Source organism: Rhineura floridana, chromosome 1, assembly GCF_030035675.1.
Source record: "Rhineura floridana isolate rRhiFlo1 chromosome 1, rRhiFlo1.hap2, whole genome shotgun sequence".
Taxonomy (NCBI): Eukaryota; Metazoa; Chordata; class Lepidosauria; order Squamata; family Rhineuridae; genus Rhineura; species Rhineura floridana.
The window spans coordinates 145,735,271-145,756,614 of record NC_084480.1 but is presented as its reverse complement, the minus strand read 5'-3'; the positions used below and the strand labels follow the sequence as shown (position 1 = coordinate 145,756,614).

The window sequence follows — 21,344 nt, the reverse complement described above, 5'->3', positions numbered from 1 at the left end:
GCTTGGGCCTTCTGTGTCTTGCGATTTAAAATAGTCCTCCAAAATGCCTTCTTTTCCTTTGAATATGCTGGGGAGCATTCCCCCCTCGAAATAGCTTTTATTTATGAATAAGACTATGTCCCGATTTAATATTAGGGAGGCTTTTCCATCTGGAGAGAACAGAGCAGCGAAGTTATGCAGCCATTTCACAGCTCTGCTGGCCATGCCCCCGTCATGACTTCTAATTCACTAATGTTCAGTATTGTGGTGAATGCTTTGTTTCCCCCTCCGCTATGGGACTGAGGTACAAACAAGTGCTGCTCTGCTCAAATACTTTCCAAACACTTTTCTGAGTTACCCTGTACAATTTCTCTGCCTGTATAGATCATGGCTGGATTTGAGAAAATGGGGTTCCTACCATGCATGGGGATTATGGACGGCTGTCATATACCAATTATGGTACCCATTGGCCAGATGGGGTACACAAGAAGGAAAGCCTTTTAATCTATCCTGCTTAAGGGTATGACAGGTCAGACTAGACTCTTCATCAATACTGAGGTAGGGTGGAGTGGAAGGAACCACAACACCTTGATGTTTAGAAGCTCTGCTCTGTGCCAGGCCATGGACTGTTGGGATGTGTTTTAAATTTTTAAATTGTGTTTTAAATTGTTTTTAAAAGATGTGTTTTAAATTTGTATATTTGTTTTAATGTTTTTAGTTACTGTAAACCGCCCAGAGAGCTTCGGCTGTGGGGCGGTATATAAGTAAAACAAATAAATAAATAATCAATCACCATTTGGGGTGTGCAGATACCATCACTGATCCTACAAATGGCTCATGAAGCATATACAGGCATACCTCATCAGGAAGAGTATTCCACAGTTCGGGGGCCACCACTGAGAAGGCCCTTTTTCTCGTTGACACCTTCCGGGCTTCTCTTTGAGTAGGCACCCGGAGGAGGGCCTTTGATGTCGAGCGCAATGTACGGGTAGGTTTGTATCTGGAGAGGCGTTCCATCAAGTATTGCGGTCCCAGGCCGTGTAGGGCTTTATAAGTTAAAACCAGCACCTTGAATCGAGCTTGGAAACATATAGGCAGCCAGTGCAAGCGGGCCAGAGTCAGTGTTATATGATCGGACCGCCTAGTCCCTGTTAACAGTCTGGCCGCTGCATTTTGCACGAGCTGTAGCTTCTGAACTGTCTTCAAAGGCAGCCCCACGTAGAGTGCATTGCAGTAGTCTAATTTAGAGGTTACCAGTGCATGGACAACTGACGCAAGGTTGTCCCTGTCCAGATAGGGGCGTAGTTGGGCCACCAGCCGAAGTTGGTAGAAAGCACTCCATGCCATCGAGGCTACCTGTGCCTCAAGTGACAGGGATGGTTCTAAAATAACTCCCAAACTACGGACCTGCTCCTTCAGGGGGAGTGTAACCCCATCCAGAACAGGATAAGCATCCACCATCTGGTCAGGAGAACCACCTACTAACAGCATCTCAGTCTTGTCTGGATTGAGCCTCAATTTATTCGCTCTCATCCAGTCCATAATCGCAGCCAAGCATCGGTTCAGCACCTTGACAGCCTCACCTGAAAAAGATGAACAGGAGATTCTTTGGTATAATGAACTCATTTTAACTTGTTTAACATATGGTTTTAATTGTATATTGATTGTTTGTCTGTTGTGAACCGCCCAGAGAGCTTCGGCTATGGGGCGGTATATAAATTTAATAAATAAATAAATATAATGGGCACCTGGATTACTGCACGACGGTCTGCAAGACTTTTAACACATGCAGAAATGTGGAGTGTGTCTTTGGCCTCTTGAAGGCAAGGTGGAGACTCATGGCCCACTTCCCAGCTGCAGAGGAGAACCTTGTGACTGATTTCTGCATGTGCTGTGCTTCATAACTTATGTGAATCTAAGGGTCACGCTCTGGAAGAGACAATTGATGCCTGTACCCTATTGCTGGCACCCTATGGTGAGGACTGTCTATATCGTAATAGCAACACTGTTCAAGGAGGGCCATTTCTTTATGACTGCTAAAGAAAACATGACCTCTTCCTTAAACAATGTCAGCAGCTACACTTCCTTAGCAATTTATTTCCTTATAATTGTACCTAAACATTTTTTTCTGCCTTGTTAGTTGCTAATAAAAGCTCCCCCCCCCAGCACAGTCTGGATGATTTTTTAAAATTATACATCTTGCCTCTATGTTCTGTTGGGATCCCATAAATATTAGATGTGGATTTCTCTTGCAACAGCACTGTGCACATATTTTGGTGAGGTTTACAGTTGCTTCCGGTGCCAGTGTGCCTGATGTGTACATGAACCCACCTTTCTGAACAACCAGAAACAGATCTGAGGTGGCTCACATATAACCTTTTAAAGTAAACTAGAGTAGTTCTCACAAGCAGTTGTCAGTTCACATGCTTAGATCATTTAGCAAGGTCACAGACAAGAAACAGATGGCTTATTTCTTACATACAATAAAAATGTAAGAGTGTCATCATGTAGCCCCCACTGGAGGATTTTTAGTGCCTCATCACAATCACTGATTTGCATGAAGTCAGAATGGGGTAGAGGAGCAAAAGAGAAGGTAGGTTGCACTCTACTCAAATCTCTGCCATTGTTTAAAACTTCCATTTTCCCCAGTATCCCTCAATCCCTGCTTCTGACAAATCTCTGCTGTTATTTAAATCTTCCATTTTCCTCAGTGTTTCTCAAATCCTGCTTCATTCAAACCTCTGCCATTGTTTTATATTGCCATTTTCCTCACAGTGTTTCTCAATTCCTGCTTCACTCAAATCTCTGCCTTTGTTTTAAACAGCCACTTTTTTCCTTTCAATATCCCTCCTTTCTCTTTGTACTCAAGCCTCTCTCTGCTCCATTCCTCGGCTGCCTCAAGTGAGAGAGATAAAGGATGAAGAGCCCTCAAAAAACCTAGGCATATTATTTTATTTGCCTCACCTCAGACACAAATCACTGGTATATTGCACTTGTCTATGACAGCTACAGTGGCTTGAAGTGTACAAAATCATATCTAATGTTGCTGGTCCGCCACCAGTGGCACCAATTCCCACAGTGACTCGGCCAAAGGTAGCTGCAGAGAGCCATTGTAGCTCACAGCACTTAACAAAGTGTGTTACACAACCCAGATAGAGTTTGAACTAACAAGTAACCCAAACTGTTAGCCATAGTTGTTATATATTTAATAAGATCAACCTTCTTCTGCGGCCTCAGAAGTACTGGGTCATGGGCTAATTCGTCTATGACTTGTTCTTGGTGGAGCTGCTGCTGCTGTCACCTCTTCTGCTGGTCACCACCCACATCATTAGAGGAGGACTCTGACTCCGCTGGTAGTGGTCCTATACAGAAAGCAAAAGGGGCATCAATTTAGCAACAGTATCAGTGCATTCAAACTTTTTTAAAAAAAGTTTCTGCACTTAGAAATGGTACCACACAGCTCACTGTGGCTGTATGGTTGACCCCACACTACCCTCTGCAGTGAAGTACTACACTTTAGAAGTTACTTCCCAAGTTCACCCTAGTTTACCAATCTAGAATAAAAATAATTCCTAGGGTTACCTGGAGGATGGTGGTCGATCCAACTAAAACTCCTAGCCTCTTTCCAAAGCCTATACATTTCTTTAAAATAAGGCAGCAAACTTTTTCCTGGTACTGCTGGATGGCCCAGAAAAAGTTGGCCTTGAACCATTTGAATCATGACCAAACCTGTACCGGAGTCCTTTTAAATCTACCCTCATGCAGGATGCAGGCTACTCGCCTAAAAAGAGGGGCAGAGAGCAGTAGGGTATTGCTCATCAAGCATTCTGCCTTGTTCTCTGCCTGAATAAAGTTCAGGAGGAGCTTTTGTGTCCTCCATTTGCTAATATTTCCCATTCCTTCATGAACCTGATGATACAGCCATGGGGTGGGGTGGGGTGTTGAATGAGTGGGACACTGAAACTGTGTGGAGGTCAAATACTCCTATTGTACAGGGCCATCTCTTGCAGTTAAAAATTACCGAATATGTTCAAATGCAGGCAGATTTTTAAATTTGAAGGATCCAACGGCGATATTGATTAGCTGCATTATGCCTTCTAGGGATGGAAAGTTCTGTCAGTTTTGGTTCCCTTAGGTTCTCATTTTTCAAATTTTAAATTCAGTTCTCCACATTTCTCCAACAATTTGCAATTTTAAAAAATCCTGTGGTAAACTCTTTAGCATTTCAGTGCAAATTTCTCCTGATAAACACATTTTTGAGGCAGTTTTGACTAATGCACACATTTTTGCAAGTGATTTCTCACCATATAATGCATTTGTGTATGTTATTTTTACGTATATATATTGGCTGGCCCTGAATCTAATTTCTCCCCCATCCCTAGCTTGGGCAAATAACATGATTGGGAGAGGAACCCATGTGCGCAGTGTGGTCATGTGTGTTTCAGTGGTAGCTTCTATTGTGAAAGGAAAAGAACTCTCCTCCACCAAATGAGGGCTACCTTTTATTTATTATTTTTATTATTTATTTATTACATTTATATCCCACCCTTCCTCCAGGAACAGTCCAGGATGGCAAACAAAAGCACTAAAAGTATCTTTAAAACTTCTTTAAAAATAAATAAGCCATCTTAAAAAATATGTGTCTAAAACATTTCCAACACACATGCAGACTGGGATAAGGTCTCTACTTAAAAGGCTTGTTGAAAGAGGAAGGTCTTCAGCAGGCACTGAAAAGATAACAGAGATGATGCCTGTCTAATATTTAAGGGGAGGGAATTCCAAGGGGCAAGTGCCACAACACTGTTGCTCATAGGTGCTCATAGGCAGCATCACTAGAAGCCATTATTGAACTTGGAGGTGCCGCAGGCACCTCTAAATACTGTTGCTGAGAAAAGTACAAAGGTTAAAAGCGCTGTCTGTGATGGGCTTAGAAAGATGACTTTGGGGGGGAAAGGAAAGAGCTCCTGGGTGTCTGGAAGCAGATCAACCTCTTATATGCAGGATTAAAATTATTGGAAATGCTTTTTTTGGACAATACAGTCACACTAACAAATGCTGTACGTGTCCATATTTTTCGCTGAACAGAGCAATTAAAAACTCACCAATAACTTCCATGCTGTCCTCTGCATGTTCTCCCACATCATCCTGAGTCATCTGCCCATGACACAGCAGTGCCCCATAGTCAACTCCTGCAGGGAACATTCAAGGGAACAATGTGATTAGCACTACAGATAACATGAGACGGTCAATTTCTGCTAGGCAGCAATGAGAAGTACAAAAGGTAAGCATATCCCTCCAAAGCTAGCTGTAACGACAGTCCACACTTACACTTGGTCAATTAAAATGTGAGAATCCACTCAGTACATACATGATGTGTGCACATACATTGCAGGCTTCACATGCACAACATCATACTGGGAGTTCTGATTGCACAACCAGGAGAAGCAGAAAGAGAAATGAAATGGAGACACAATTGCAAACAAAATATACAAATTGTGAGTTCCGCAATCATGGTGCTCTTTGGGTTTTCAACAGTGTCATTATTGGGATCTTCCAGGTTGTTGTGGTTATGCTCAAGACTCTGTCTGTTTAAACACCAAACAGAAAAAAATAACCAGTGGACTCTATATGTTGTGCTCATTCCAAAAAGGCACAGAGCAGTATGTCTGAAGGCAAATTGACAGAATGCTATTCTGTCAAAGAAAGGTGGCAATTTTCTTCCCAGAAAAAGATTAATGTATTTCCAAAGTTACATATTTGCACAGATTAGAGCATTATTTTAAACAAATACAGAAAAAAGTAATACTGAAAATACCTACTACAATCTCTTCAAGATAGTCCTCCATATTTATTGCAGGTAGATCATGCAAAAGGTCCATAGCTAGGCCACTGCAGGGTGATATGCCTTCACCATGTGGCTGCTGAGCTGATGAAAGTTAAGGCTTCATGAAACATGCTTGGGCTTCATATTCACATGCCCTTGCAGGATCCAGTGAAACTGACTGTAGAAAGGACAAGTTGCTCTGTTGATCCAAGACCTCAAATTGTGAGCAACCAGAGGCTTGTACTCCAAACAGAAAACGTTAGTTTTATTGTGGTGCTCTACTGCTGTTTACTGATACATCTTGTGCACCGCATGCTAAAAGGGATCCCTCTTCCTTTGCCTGTTGTGCAATTGTTCTTGTATTTTCTCCTCCCCTCAAATGCCTAGGAGATCTGAAGTCTCCTGGGCCTGCCAAGAATCGCCGTAGCCACCGCAGCCAATGGCAGCATTGGCAAGACCATCTGTCATTACCTTCCCTAACCAGTGGTACCAGGAAAACAGCAAAGACAAAAAGCACTACCACAAACTGCTGTTACCAGAAGCAAAGTATATGCTGGCCGGTTTCCTCACAAGTGTAGTAAAGGAAGGGGGCAAGTGTTGCTGTGGGTAACACCTGGGGATGTGTTAAAATTCTGCCAAACTGGGATTTGGGACCTTCCATTAATTTGTTTATTCTGTGAAGTTGTAGATCAGATTTTTATGTAGTGATTTTCTATGGCTATTTTTAAAAACAGATTTCTTTTAAAAAATCTGCCTCTAAAATATTGACATTAAGAATGACAATTTTATCAACATTTCCTTTCCTTTGTTGATATTTCCTTTCAAAATATTGATATTAATATCAGTATTTTTTTCTGAAGGGAAAATCAGATTGGTAAAAGCAGCAGCTGGTGGACCAAGAACTAACCTGAACTGATACCAGCCGGTTCGGTCAATGGGATGCTTTCGAACCAGCACTGGCCCACAGACTCCGCCCCTAGTAACACCCAACGGGAACATCACAGATGTCATGAACAGGTACAGAGCCACCCACAAAACAAGTACTCTCTCAGTGTGCTTTCTGTCGTCCTCATGAGGGAACAATGCAAATTTATACAGCATTATATTTTCTTTTTGCATTAAACTGAGAATGAGAAGAAGCACATTCAATTCAAAAGAAGAATGGGATATGTTTGGAATACAGATGTCATGTGAACAATTCAAAAAACATCAGCACATGGGATGGGTGGAATTCACTTTAATATGCCATGTGTACACAGTCTTAATAAATATTGTAAGAAAAAAAGATGAATGCCTCTTTAATATACTAAGAAAGAAATGCCAGGATCCTACCCATTTAATATGAAGAATAACTGTGTGTTGTTAAATAGTCAGTTTAAGCCAGCACCATCTTATCTTCAAAGGTCATTGAAATGGTGGTGGAAAGAAGCAGAGAAAGGCAACCAGAGTTTTCTCCTAATTTATTTAAAATGAGGTGCTGGGGGAGTTAAGACACATCTGATGAATTAGCTCAGCGTGTAATTGGCTGTGCTAGCTCCACAACTCTTTCTGAACAGTATGCCTTTTTAGCAGCTTCCTTTACAGTAAAGGCTTCTGGGTCAAACTGGACAAAGTGGGTCGGGGCCCTGCATTGGGGGGGAAAAGGTTGCTATTAGTCTCTCTAAGCAGTGTTCTTTTTTACAAAGTGATCAGCAGTACTAACAGAGCAATCCTACCCTGAAGTTACACCTGTAATTTGTAGGGATCAGCCCAACAACCTAAGTTCTCAAAAGAGAGTTAAAAAACTATGCCATCAAAAGAGAGTTCACTGAAAGCTCCACTGTGCGACTTAAGCTACTTAACAGATAGGTGACTCCTATTTATTATTTTTATTACCTGCCCTTCAACACAAGGTCCAGGCAGGTCAGAGCAATGTAAAATACGTTAAAATAGTTTAAAACAAATTACAATCACAGCAAGAGTAGGTCATAAACTATATTATTTATTATTATTTATCAGTCACATTTTTCTGAAAAGAAACTCAAAGTGACTTACATTAAAAACAGATATAAAAACTTACTAAAATACTAACGAAATACATAAAAACAAGATCCAACTCTTCCTCACCTGACTAAAAATATCAGGAAAAACTTCCTAACTGCTATAGCAGTATGACAATGGAACCAATTACCTAGGGAGGAGGTGGGTTCTCCAACACTGGAGACATTCAAGATAGTCATCTGTCAGGTATGCTTTAAATTGGGTTCCTGCATTGAGAAGGGATTGAGGCCCCTTCCAACTCTACTGTTCTATGATTCTATGAAAACGGGGTTTACATGAGTTCTAATGGACCCCAGCCAGTAAACTTGCTGCTGCGTTTTGGTCTAGTTGAAATTTCCAAGTCATCCTCAAATGCAGCGCCCTGTAGAGTGTATTGCAATAATCCAGTCTGAAAGTTACCAGAGCATGGAAGACCATGGCTAAGTAATCTCCGTCCAAAATGGGCCGCAGCATGTGAACCAGCCAGAGCTGGAAAAGGGCACTCCTAGCCACCAAGGCCACTGAGCCTCCAGTGACAAGGTTGGATACAGGAGCATCCCCAAGCTGTGGATTGGCTCCTTCCAGAGGAGTGGACAGGCCGTCCCCACCTGCCAGACTTGAGATACTCTGACACATAATACCTCTTTTTTTTAGGATTCAGCTTCAATTTATTCGCCTATACACAGGCCATCATCGCCTCCTAGGGCTATCCGATCCTTGCTCTTCCACTGTTAACTACATGTGGAATTGCAATTAACTTTCAACACTACCAGCAGCATTGTGCTTTTTCTATGTGTAAACCTTCTATTTTTCATCCATACCAGTGGGTGTGACATAGCTGCTGCGATGGGGCCATCCGACGCTCAGCATGCATTCACCATCAACCTTGCAGTGGGAGCTATTTTATGATGCCATATCTATCTTTTTGAGGTATATATATAGATAGAGATATAGCATATAGAAAGAGAGATAACATCATAATGCCATAGTTTTCCTATCTATATTATGGTTCTATAGTGCTTTCACACTATACTGCAACTTTTAAAAAAGTATTCATTCACAAGAAACACTATACACAAATTAAGCCTGTTTTCAAACAATATATATATATTTTACAGACACTTGGGTCTTTGACACTTAAGATACCTATATATATGTCAGGACCCCACCCTATTCTTGTCATTGTAATTTGCTTTAAAACTGTTTTATTATGAATTGTTGTGACCTGCTCTGGTGAAGGGCAGGTAATAAATCAAAATAATCATCATCACCATCTTTTTGAGTCTTCTTTAATTCAATTTTCAGAACAATATGAAACCATAATTTGACTCAGGCAGCAACATACACTTCTCATTATACAGTAGGGCCCCGCTTCCCAGCGCTTTGCTTTCCGGCGTTCGGCTAATGCGGCGGCTTTCGTTTTCCATTTTAAAGCCGATTTTTGCTCTTTTGCGATGTTTTGGCATCGTTTTTGCGCGACGGCCCCATTATAGTCAATGGGGTTCCGCTTTACGGCGGGGCCCTGGTCCCTAACCTGCCATATAAGCGGGGCCCTACTGTATTCACTAAAAGACATCCAATTTATTCTGAATTTGTCTTGTTATTGCCTTTTTCCTTTATATCTATCTTATGTAGTGTGTTAATTTAATAATGGAAGCAAATTTCCACATTTTCTTTATCCATTCCTCCTTAGATAGTTATCACCCATTTTCCCTGCAGCTGTAGCCATACAAGACACCAGTTCCTTATGATCTTGCCTTACTGAGTTCTCCACATAATTTTAAACAACAACAGGTCTAATTGTATCATAACCTAAAATCCTCATAATTTCTCTGTTTCTATGAAGTCTTGCACCTCAGTGGAAGACACTCACAGATCCCTTCTTTCCTGACCCCCAGTTTGAGGATTAATCAGACCTTGAGAGTAAGCAGAACATATCCATCAAGTCCTATCCCAGGGAATCCCACCTTTTCGGAGGCTGAGCAAGTTCACCAAGTCTAGGTGAAGCTACTGCATGCTTTGCAGCAACTGACACAGGCCACTCGGGAGAACGCTCAGGGAAACTTTCAGCCGGGAGCATTTTTGCTTTAGCAAGCTCTACTATCCTTGGACTTGGCACTGCTTTCTGGGCAGCCAGGCTTACCTGTGGAACGAAGCAGGAACACTTGTTATTGAACATTAGATTAAATCCAGTATATTTCTAACTAAACAAGAAGAGTATACAGATGTATCACCCAAGGTTTAGGGCATCTTCCCTCCCCCCAGAAACAGTCCTGAAAAACAAGGCAGTGATTAAAGGTTCCAATCAAATTTAAGCAACTAGCGTTCATCTAAACTTTACAGCTTCCTTTGCTGCCTTTCTGCCAGGCTCCGCAGTACAAGGAGTCTTTGTCTGCTATTGGTTGAGCTGCTATGATGATCCCAGACAGAAGTAAACAAGTAGAAAGAATTAAGAAGGGTCGAAAACCTATGATAAAATTATTCTTGCCACATTGGGAAAGCTGCAGATTATAATCTCTTCCCATTGCTGTATTTAAACCACAGCAATTTACTACTTGGTAAATGTTTGTCTGCATTCACCTACAGCTCAGGTCTTTTAATGGCAAGTGATACACAGTTTGTACACAAAGCAAGTGTGAAATGAAGGAAGCCAGCTTTCTTCTATGGCTGTATTCAGAGGGCAGCTTCCACTGCCTCCACTTGAGCATTAAACAATAGTGCAGACAAGTGTAGCAAATTTCACAAATAAAATGTCCTAGGTTCTTTTTCTTCAAGAGCACTCACTGGGAGGAAGCCAGCTATTTGTACTACAGAGCTTTGACTAGTGGAGAACCATCATGGGATGATACACTCCTGTTTGTCTGGTCTGGGTTGTGGAAGCTGAAAGCAATGAAGTGTCACCCCTAAATAGCTAGTTTTCCTTAGCATCCCTGTCTCTGTTCTCCCCTCAGCCCACATTCCCACCCAAAGATTACAGCTTCTCCTGTTCCTGAGTCCTATATAAAGCTTGACTCCCATTCAAATCAACCTTTTACTTCCCTTACCGAATTGCTGAGCGTCCCCTTCAGCAGAATGCCTGGCATTCCATAACATCACAGCAGTTCACCAGTGCCGAGTGGAAAGCCTAATGGAAGTTCCCGCACCCCATGCGGGCCATTTTGACAGGTGAGCAAGGCCACCCAGCTGTCAATCACTTGCTGTCCTCATGATGTCAGGTGATCCCACATCAAAGGAAAGAATTGGGTGTGCATTCTGAGTTCCCAATTCTTTCCTTTCTTCCTTTGCAGCTCAGTCTGAACTCAAGCCGAGTTGAAAAGGAAGATTCCTAACTGGCTGCACTACAGGATTCCTAGCAACTCCACAGTGCAGCTGATCCCTGTGGAGCTTGCTGTCAAAGATGATCAGCACTTACAGTGAGCTCCACTTTGGACATGGATCAGCTGCGCTATGGAATTCCTGATCAGGAATTCCATAGTACAGCCAATTCCTGTGGGGCTTGCTGCAATTGCCAGTCAGCTGATTGGCTCTGATAGCAAGCCTTGCTTGCCAAGGAACATTCAGCCTAAATTGGCCCATGGGCTGGAAGTGCCACATTGCTACCATAAGACAGCAGGCTGATATATTTTTATATAAGTGATAGAAACAAGCACACTTAAGCAAATGAAAATGTACTGCTTGATAATCCAGATATTAAAGAATCTCTCCAACACCAAAAGTATCTTAGTAGAATTACTTCTCGGATTGGAGCCTCCATGAATCTGTTCTCATAGCACATGGGATACTTCTTAAATACCGGCTTGGCAAGACACTCCGTCCTTGTGGATGCTGTAGCCCTCCTTGCAGCTTTTGAAACACTTGATTGAGGCTACACAGAGCAAATAAACCAAGACATCATATATATTTTTTAAAAATTAAGAGTACACTTTGCAAAACAGAGCAAAAACAAACATCTTAAACATATTACTGTATACAGGCATACCCCACTTAATGTCGCTTCACTTAACATCGCCTCGCTATAACGTACATGCTTCATACGTCCCCATACTCCGCTTAACGTTCGCAGCGCTTCGCAATAACGTACTTTATCGGCATGATGCCGCTGCCATCTAGTGGTGATTGGGTGCAGTACAAGTGAAGACAATTGCTTCACTTAAAAGTTTATTTTCACTTAAAGTATACTCTCCGGTCCCATTGCGAATGTTAAAGCGGGGTATGCCTGTACACTGTAATGAACAAGCAATCTCTCAGGGGTCAACAGCATGTTAAGTTAGCTATGTAGCTATGCATTAAAGTGCACATTTTTTAAAAACACCCAGCCTCCCATACTGAGCCAATATTGGGCTCCATTTCACTTATCCAACTCAGTACCATATCTAGAACAAATGAATGGAAATGGACTGCCTTCAAGTCGATCCCGACTTATGGCCACCCTATGAATAGGGTTTTCATGTTAAACGGTATTCAGAGGTGGTTTACCATTGCCTTCCTCTGAGGCTGAGAGGCAGTGACTGGCCCAAGGTCACCCAGTGAGCTTCATGGCTATGTGGGGTTTCAAACCCTGGTCTCCCAGGTCGTAGTCCAACAACTTAACCACTACACCACACTGGCTCTCCCCTAGAACAAATACCTGAATAAAAGATTAGGGATGAAATTATAGAAGGTCATTATTGGGAGGAAAGACTTTTTTACCTCCTCAGAATTGGATAGGTCAGAAAGATAGACTGCCTTCTACCACCATCTCCGAAAATGGGAACTTACAGTTAAGCAACATTTCCATTTCACCTGAGGTGCCAGGGGAGGTAGTTGCTGTATCTGGGAAGCAGTGTGGGTCCTCTTACAAGCAGCTCATAGTCCATGTGGCCACACTGCCATACCCTATTGCCAAATGCTGCTTTGTCCACCAAAATGTTGTCTGTTTTTGATGTCTTGCACAGATTGTGCAAGTGCTGCCCTAACTTTGTCCACCAAGGGAATAAATGACTGTACCTAGGCATTTTGTGTCTGTCTGCTGAAGTGACACAGAGGCTGGGTCAAGTAGCAGCCTTCTCTGCCCGTTTCTTCCCTGCCCAGGGCAGGGGACAGAAAGGAAGCTCTGCCTGCCCCTTTGAAGTAAAGCTGGCTTGTTTCCCACCATGGGATGTGAGGAGGGGAGAGATGCTTGGCTTGTACATCAGGAGCATATCTTCCTCAGCTATGGGGTGGGGCAAATGTGGGGGAGGTGTGTGAATGGTGGCTGGCACGCTCCCTGTAATGGGAGCGAAATAGCTGGCTTGGCAACAGGCTTGTGCCTAGGAACTGCCTACACATATGTGCGCGCACACACACACACTTGAGAAAATGGCTCATTCAAATTCTCTTCACCTTCCTTGCCTTTTGAGAGAGGAAACAGCTACTTCTCTACCCATGTCTGCATCGATAGGAAGGAACTCTGGCAACCCATGTTGTATTTTTTTATATATAATAGTCTAAACATGGGTGTTGCAAGAACAAAACCAAACCAAATAATACTGCACGTTAGTGAATTAGAAGTCATGACATGTATGATATGCTTATATTTTTAATTTCCATTATGGCAGTAAACTCAAACCAAACAAACCAAACAGAAAAAAACCCATGTCTAGCTGAGAAATGTCAGCCTAGGATAACAAATCTTACATAAGAGTCTTAGGTAGCAGGAAGATTAGCCACCCAGTTTAGCTCTACAGAGTGGGGGTCAATGCAACAAGAAAGGAAGAGGAAATAATGACAAGTCAAAGAATAACATGGGGAGTTTTTATGAAGATTGTGCCGCTTACACACTAAGGCCCTTTAATTTTGCTCAAGTGTTGCTGTTCTGCAATCAGCTTGCTAGACACAGAATTAGAATAGTGGATCCACACAATATTTAATAAAGCATTCTTTTCTCCATTAAAATCCATAATGCCTGCAAAGCGGGAAAATGTCTTCTTTTGACATGTAATAGAGTCAAGAAAGTCCCCATGATTGAAAAATTATGAAAAATGGTATACATTTCAGAATAAAGTGTGCAAAATAAGCACATCTGTATAATTTATCTTAATATGCACAATTTATACAGGCAGCGCAACTCCATTTTCCAAAGTCTACAATATGGATTACCTGGATGCAGATTTCCTTGGGATTTTTTTGTTGTTTTGTTTTATTTTTTAAAACCATGCACTGTGGGACCGGGGAGACTGGGAGCAAGGGTAGCTAGAAGACTATGCATGGAGCAGACAAGGTTGAGTGAGACAGAAACTAGATTCAAGAGAGAGATGTTTGCTTAAGCAGCTTTCTGTGCATATTGAACTTCTAGGTTGTGTCTCTTGATGCAGATGTGCATCCACCCATATGCATTCAAAGACGAAACAAAGTTATCTGCTACTGAGCTAACATCTCAGCAGTCTTAGCTAGAACATTTCATCTTGAGAAACAGTAGCCAAGATGGAGTTAAGAGACCACTGGCAAAATTAAATTTCCTAGGCAGTAGCATTCAAGACTGTCGGGGCCTTGGCTTGTAAGCGTCTGAAGGGGCGCCATACATACGATGTCCTTTCAAAAGCACTGCATGATATACATGTGCAGTACAGGATCCACAACAAAGTTATGTGCACTACTACAGACAATGGCTCCAACTTTGTGAAAGCGTTCAGAGTTTTCATGGCCAAAGAACCAGTGGAAGCTGCAGGCACCAGTGACGATGATGGTGATAACCAGGAGGAGGAGGAGGCTGAGGTGGAGTTTGTGCCTATCTGTGAGATCCTGGACACAGGACCTGAGGCAGAGGAAGAAGCTGCAGACTCAGGAGAGGATTTTGTTTTACCACCACACCAGAGATGTGCTAGCCACACCCTCAACCTTGTGGCAACACAAGACGTAGAGGTCATTTCTGACTCCTCCAAAAGTAGTCTTCTTGGTCCTTTCAAGAAACAGTTTCGTTCCTTGATGGGAAAGTGCAGCAAGTTGTGGTCCAAGCAGAACCAGTCAGCCCAGATTGCTGAGTATATCTGTGCGCAATGTGGTGTGTATCTGAAGGTACCGAATAAGACCAGGTGGAATTCCACCTTTGATGCGTTGAAGCAACTACATGAGCTCCTGTCAACTGTGCCACTAAAAATGCATGCCATAATGGACCGCTGCTCCTTGTACAGGATCACAGCTGCTGAGATTGAAGTGGTACAGGAATACAGAGATTATGGAGCCACTAGCCCAGTCCCTAGATATCCTGCAACGGGAGAACGGCATGTTCATGGGGTATTTGCTACCAACGCTCTGCAATCTGAACCGCAAGTTAGAAGGACTGGAAAACAAACCTGAGAGGTACACATACTGTTTTCAGCTGCTGAGAGGTGTGCGCGAAGCCCTAAGAAAGCGGTTTGCAGCTATCTGGGAGAACAAGAGGCTTCTTCTGGCAGCCTGCCTACACCCTCGCTTCAAACTAGATTGGCTGGAATCGTGTCAGGCCACCACCCATACCAACAAGTAAGAACATTAGGGAAGCCCTTTGGGTGGATTACTCCAAGGGAAATGTTGTCTCAAGGGAGGCATCAGACGGCTTAAGGTGGTAGGCAGGGGCTGGGCCTTTTCTTCCTGGGGCTCCTCATCACAACCTGGGGTTGCTGCAGGTAATCCTTAAGGGTCTGCTGTGCTGCCCCATGAGTGTGGTGACTTGGTCACTTTCCTGCCTTCCATGTCATCATCCACAGGCTCAGGCTGGACCCTGAACCAGGGGACATGACAAGTATCAGGAAATGAAGAGCAGATGATGGTTTCCTAACATATATGTGTTAACATATCCTCTCTCTTTCTTAGATACACAATGGAAGCCTTGTTGAAAGCTGAAATAAAGATGGGTGTACTTAATGAGGACAGTGATCAGTCTTCAGATAAAGACCAGGAAGGAGATGACTTAGAAGATGACTTCTTTAACTTTCTGCCCCAGGGCAAGAAGTCAGCAGTGGATGCTGCTGAGGAGGAACTGGTGAGGTACCTGAGGTCTCCCAGCAGGGAAGTGTCATCACTCCATGGCTTTCCACGTGTGCTGCGGTGTTTTTTGCAGCACAACACAGGCATGCCTTCAAGCGCCGCAGTAGAACGCCTGTTCAGTACTGGTGGCAACGTAATGACTGTAAAAAGACATTCCTTGTCTGACATGCTCTTTGAGCATCTTGTTCTTTTGAGACATAACAGAAACATATTATAAAAGCATTTCAAGTGTAAAATTTGATTTCAAGAGTTGGGGTATCTTCATTGCTTGGGGGGATGTGAGATTCTGTTATGCCATTATGTTAATCTTATGGATAATTTTTTTTATTCTACTACCCCGTGTGTGTGTGTGTTTATTTTTAATATTGTTTTAGGCTACTTTGATGTGCAGCAGCCAAGGCCAGCACCTTGTAGGAGTTTTTTTAAAAAAGTAACTGAAATGTAATTGTAGTGATTACTTTTGAGAAAAAGTAAAGCAATCAGTTACTTTCAGAGCGATTGTAATTGTAACGGTAATTACTACTTTTTTGGGCCAAGTAATTGTAACTGTAATTTATTACTTTTAAAAAGTAATCTTCCAAGCTCTGATTTTTATTAATGACTTGGATGAGGAGATTCAGAGCACGCTTATCAAATTTGCAGATGATACAAAATTGGGGACCATAGCTAATACCGCAGAAGACAGAAACAAAATTTAAAGGGACCTTGATAGGCTGGAGCATTGGGCTGAAAACAACAGAATGAAATTCAACAGGGATAAATGCAAAGTTCTAAGGAATAAGAAACCAAATGCACAGTTATAAGATGGGGGATACGTGGCTCAGCAATATGACATGTGAGAAGGATCTTGGAATTGTCGTTGATCACAAGCTAAATATTAGCCAACAGTGCAATGTGGCTGCAAAAAGGCAAATGCTATATTAGGCTGCATTAACAGAAGTATAGTTTCTAAATTGTATGACGTATTAGTTCCTCTCTATTCAGCACTGGTTAGGCCTCGTCTTGAATACTGTGTCCAGTTCTGGTCTCCACACTTCAAGAAGGATACAGACAAACTGGAACAGGTTCGGAGGAGGACAACAAGGATGATCAGGGGACTGGAAACAAAGCCCTATGAGGAGAGACTGAAAGAATTGGGCATGTTAAGCTTGGAGAGGAGAGGAGAAGACTGAGGGGAGATATGATAGTACTCTTCAAGTACATGGAAGGTTGTCACACAGAGGAGGGACGGGATCTCTTCTTGATCATCCCAGAGTGCAGGACACGGAATAATGGGCCCAAATTGCAGGAAGCCAGATTTTGGCTGAACATCAGGAAAAACTTCCTAACTGTTAGAGCCATACGACAATGGAACCAATTACCTAGAGAGGTAGTGGGCTCTCTGACACTGGAGGCATTCAAGAGGCAGCTGGACAGCAATCTGTTGGGAATGCTTTGATTTGGATTCCTGCATTGAGCAGGGGGCTGGACTTGATGGCCTTATAGTCCCCTTCTAACTCTATTATTCTATGATTCATCCTCAACTTGCAGTCTAGATTAATTCTGCTGTCCACAAGGCTGGGTGTGGTTACTTGATATGCATTTGAAAACCCTTCCCTTGATTAAGTTATCCATGCCTTTCCTCCCTGCACATGCCCCAGGTGAATGAAGAAGGAAGTGGTGATTGTGATCTTGGCATATGCCCACAATGCCATGGGGCACGTGTGGATACCCCCCTGGAACCACCTACATCTGTTTTCATCCATTTTCAAATGGACACAATGCGGGGTAATGCAAAATCAACCAGTGATGATTCAGGGGCAAAAAATATGCAACAAATCTAGATTATATGTGGACCGTGTAGAAAAAACAAGTATTCTAGAATAAAATGATGTGTGTATGCAGCCTTCTTTTGTTCCCCTTGCATTTGTATGTCAGATGCTGATTCAGCTGACATCAACCTCCGTATTTTCACATTATCTAGTAACAATGGGAGCTGGTGCTGATGAGTCATCCCTTTCCTGGACCACTTTAACAGACTGCATGTAGCTAAAAACAAGTTTATTTTTTGTACCAGATTATTTTTAACTGTTCAAATTAAGCTGGTCTTACATACTCAGAGAAAGAGGAGCAGCCAGGAACAACAACACTACTATTTCTTGGATTCTGCTATTTTAAAACCGTTCAGCTGTAACAAAGAAGGCGAGCTGGGAGCGGCTTTTCCCAAAAGCTGTCACAGTTCCCTTTGCAGTACTGAGAGAAGCTCAGACTGTTTCATAGGACAGATGGAACTGCATATGGAAACCCTCAATGAGATTGTCATTGCTGATAGTGTTCTCTCATCATTACCTCTCTTGGAAGGGTGAAGGATGAGAGCAGGCATCTTGGTTGTGCAAGAGTCAGAATTCGCTGAGAAGCTTTAGAATAAAGTGCTGAGATGGTGACAGGCCACAACGGAGAGCTTCGTGGCCTGCAAACATACAAAAGCAGAAGATATTAGTAACTCCGAGAACTCTCCCCCCCCCCAGCATGTCGTTATATGACTTAAGCAGGGAGTTCTGTAACTATCTGAAAGAACTGCAGTTCATAGATACTAGCGGCAATTATAATTTCTATACAATATCTACAATGGAGTGTGTATTCTTTTATATTGCTATAGGATTGTGGGGTTGGAGTGGATGCCTTTGTGTCCCCTCCCAGCCTATAATTCTGTGCCTGCATAGATGAAGCATGCAGTTTTTAGAAGAAGAACCTGCTCAGCTTGTCAAATCAGTTCCTTTCATAAATGAACAGGTCTAGCCAAGTCTGTCAAAGTGGCCCAATTAACACGTGTAAGGCCTTAGCTAGAAGATCTTGTTGCTATAGGAACTCTGGCAGGAGAGCAATTCCTGGGGTCAAGAGGTGGCCTGTGTGTGTTAGTATCAGTCTGGGTGAAGCTGGAAACTAGAAAGACACAGAGAAAGGTCTGTCCTCTGAGCTCCATCCCAAAGCTATGGCTTTGGGGACTCCCCTAGAAGCTTCATGGTGCAGCAGGATCTGTTGGAGTGTTAGTGCTGTGAGCCCCTCTATCTTGCACGCCAACTGTATATATGGGAAAATAAATATATATATCCTAAACCCACCACAGTCTCTGCTGACTTTCATTCCAAAGGAACCAAACCCTGGGTATGTGCAGTAACCCACCACTCAGAGATCTGGATGCATGCAACAATGTCTAATATAAACTTGCCTCTACCCAATCTTGTCCCCTACCCCACGGGGCAGGGATGGGGAACTTCAGGACTGGGGGGGGGGAAGACGTGTGGCCCTCCAGGCCTCTTTATATGGCCCATGGGGCTCTCCCCAGGCCACATATCCTTCTTGGTCACACCTTCACCCGCCCTGCTTTGTACCTCCTCGAGTGCTTTTGCCTTGCTAGAATGTATCCTTGAACTGTGCTAAGGCTTCTTGCTTGTCTAGAGGAAGGAGAGTGTGCAAGTATGAGGAAAGTAGACTAGCGTGCAAAGGATAAAATTCACATTTACTGTTCCACCCAATTTTGCCTCTAGCATGTCAGCCCTGGAAAGTGGCCCAGAAAGGGATGTGGCCCTGGGGCTGAAAAAGTTTCCTCAACCCCTGCCACAGGGTGACTGGAAGGGCAAACAAGCAGATAAACAATGTAGGTCTAATCTGAAGATTAAAGCTACTAAAAATATTTTTTATTAACATCACCTGTCTCAGTGGCTTTGTCTCCCTCACCATTCAGTCAAACATTTGTGGTGCAACCTGAACGCTGACATAGCAGGGTTGCCTTCTGGTCATGATCAATATATCATGTTCTACCTTTCTCTCCAAGATTAAAAAGCATTCTTGGTGTCCAGTGCATTCTTCCTTTAAAGTCCCCACTGTGTATTATCATCAAGCAACGCCTTGGGTCTAGTTCTCACAAACATTATATGAAGTGTAAATCTGCTTCTGGTCTTTAGCACCTCATGCTGCTGGCTGGGCTCACATAACTGAATGCTCCTCCATGCAAAATGTCTTTCACACTGAAAATCAGATCCCGAGAAGGGTTCTAGCTTAGCCTTCTCTTCCTAACATTTTCCATCTTCCCTCCCATCCCTCACATGGTTGCCCATTCAGTCATGTGCCCTCTACAGCTGATACAGCCCAGAAATAGGTTACCTCCTCCTCACCTCAGAAAACCAAGAGGCTGAGATATCTATGTACATGAAGATAGTTTCATAGTATCTCTCTTATTATTTCTAGCTCTGTTCTCTGATGTCTCAATTTCCCCCCCTGCTTCTGCTAAGCTGCTTTTTCATGCCTCATCCTCAAGTTTCACAACTGGTGGGGAAAAGGGAGTGGACAACAGTCTGGTTCAGCAGACAGCAGATCAGCAAAAAGAGGTCTAAGCATGTGAGGTGGTGAAACTATTGTGTATGATGAATGAGTAAAGCATTTGTTACAGGGCAGCAAACAAAAACACTAAAAACACTCTAAAATAAAAACAGGCTTTAAAATATATTAAAACAAAACATCTTTAAAATCATCTTAAAAAAAAAAAAGCTTTGAAAACATCTTAAAAAACAATTCCAACACAGATGGAGACTGGGATAAGGTCTCTACTCAAAGTCTTGTTGAAAGAGGAAGGTCTTCAGTAGGTGCTGAAAAGATAACAGACATGGCGCCTGTCTAATATTTAAGGGGAGGGAATTCCAAAGGGAGGATGCCACAACACTAAAGGTCTGCTTCCTATGTTGTGCTGAATGGATTTCCTGATAAGATGGTATCTGCAGGAGGCTCTCACCTACAGAGCACAGTGATCGACTGGGTATATAAGGGGAAAGATGATCTTTCACGTATCCTGGTCTCAAGCTGTATAGGGCTTTGTACACCAAAACCAGCACCTTGAACTTGGCCTGGTAGCTAATTGGCAGCCAGTGCAATTCTTTCAGCAGTGGGGTGACATGTTGGCATCACCCTGCCCCGGCAGCAGTTGCACCACTGCATTTTGCATCAGTTGCAGCTTCTGGACCAACCTCAAGGGCAGCCCCACATAGAGCACATTGCAGTAATCCAGCCTGGAGGTTCCCAGTGCATGGACAACAGTGGTCAGGCTACCCCAGTCCAGAAACGGCCACAGCTGTCTTACCAGCTGAAGATAGTAAAAGGCACTCATAGCCGCTGAGATCACCTGGGCCTCTAGAGACAAAGATGGATCCAGGAACACCCCAGACAGTAATAGTACACCACAGAAAGCAGAACCAGTTTTAAAACGAGCCTGCTCTTTCAGAGGGAGTATGACCCCATCCAAAGCAGGCAACTGACGGATTATCCAAATTTGGGAACCAGCAACCCACAGAGCCTCTGTCTTGCTAGGATTCAGACTCAGTTTATTGGCCCTCATCCAGTCCACCACTGAGTCCAGGACTTGCACCACCTCTTCCGATCCAGATGTTACAGAGCAAAAGAGCTGGGTGTCATCAGCGTACTGCTGACATCTCACCCCAAATCTCCTGATGACTGCTCCCAAGGGCTTCATATAGATGTTAAACAGCAGTGGGGACAAGATGGTACC

General features: G+C 43.1%; 1 protein-coding gene across 3 annotated transcripts in view; it reads right to left on the bottom strand.

Annotated features, from left to right (window-relative positions):
- Positions 1-1,501: 1,501 nt before the first annotated feature.
- SPMAP2L (sperm microtubule associated protein 2 like) overlaps positions 1,502-21,344 on the bottom strand; it is a 43,168-nt gene continuing 23,325 nt past the window's right edge. For 2 of the 3 annotated variants that reach the window (XM_061622844.1, XM_061622982.1), the window contains 4 exons: positions 18,134-18,254; positions 11,556-11,687; positions 9,790-9,965; positions 7,104-7,428 (listed from right to left, as the gene is read on the bottom strand). In XM_061622844.1, coding sequence (XP_061478828.1) covers positions 7,314-7,428; positions 9,790-9,965; positions 11,556-11,687; positions 18,134-18,254 — 544 coding nt within the window. In that variant the 3' untranslated portion in view covers positions 7,104-7,313. Of the gene's footprint in view, positions 1,563-3,198; positions 3,342-5,081; positions 5,169-7,103; positions 7,429-9,789; positions 9,966-11,555; positions 11,688-18,133; positions 18,255-21,344 lie in introns of those variants that run through there. The other variant, XR_009762160.1, reaches the window with a different exon arrangement.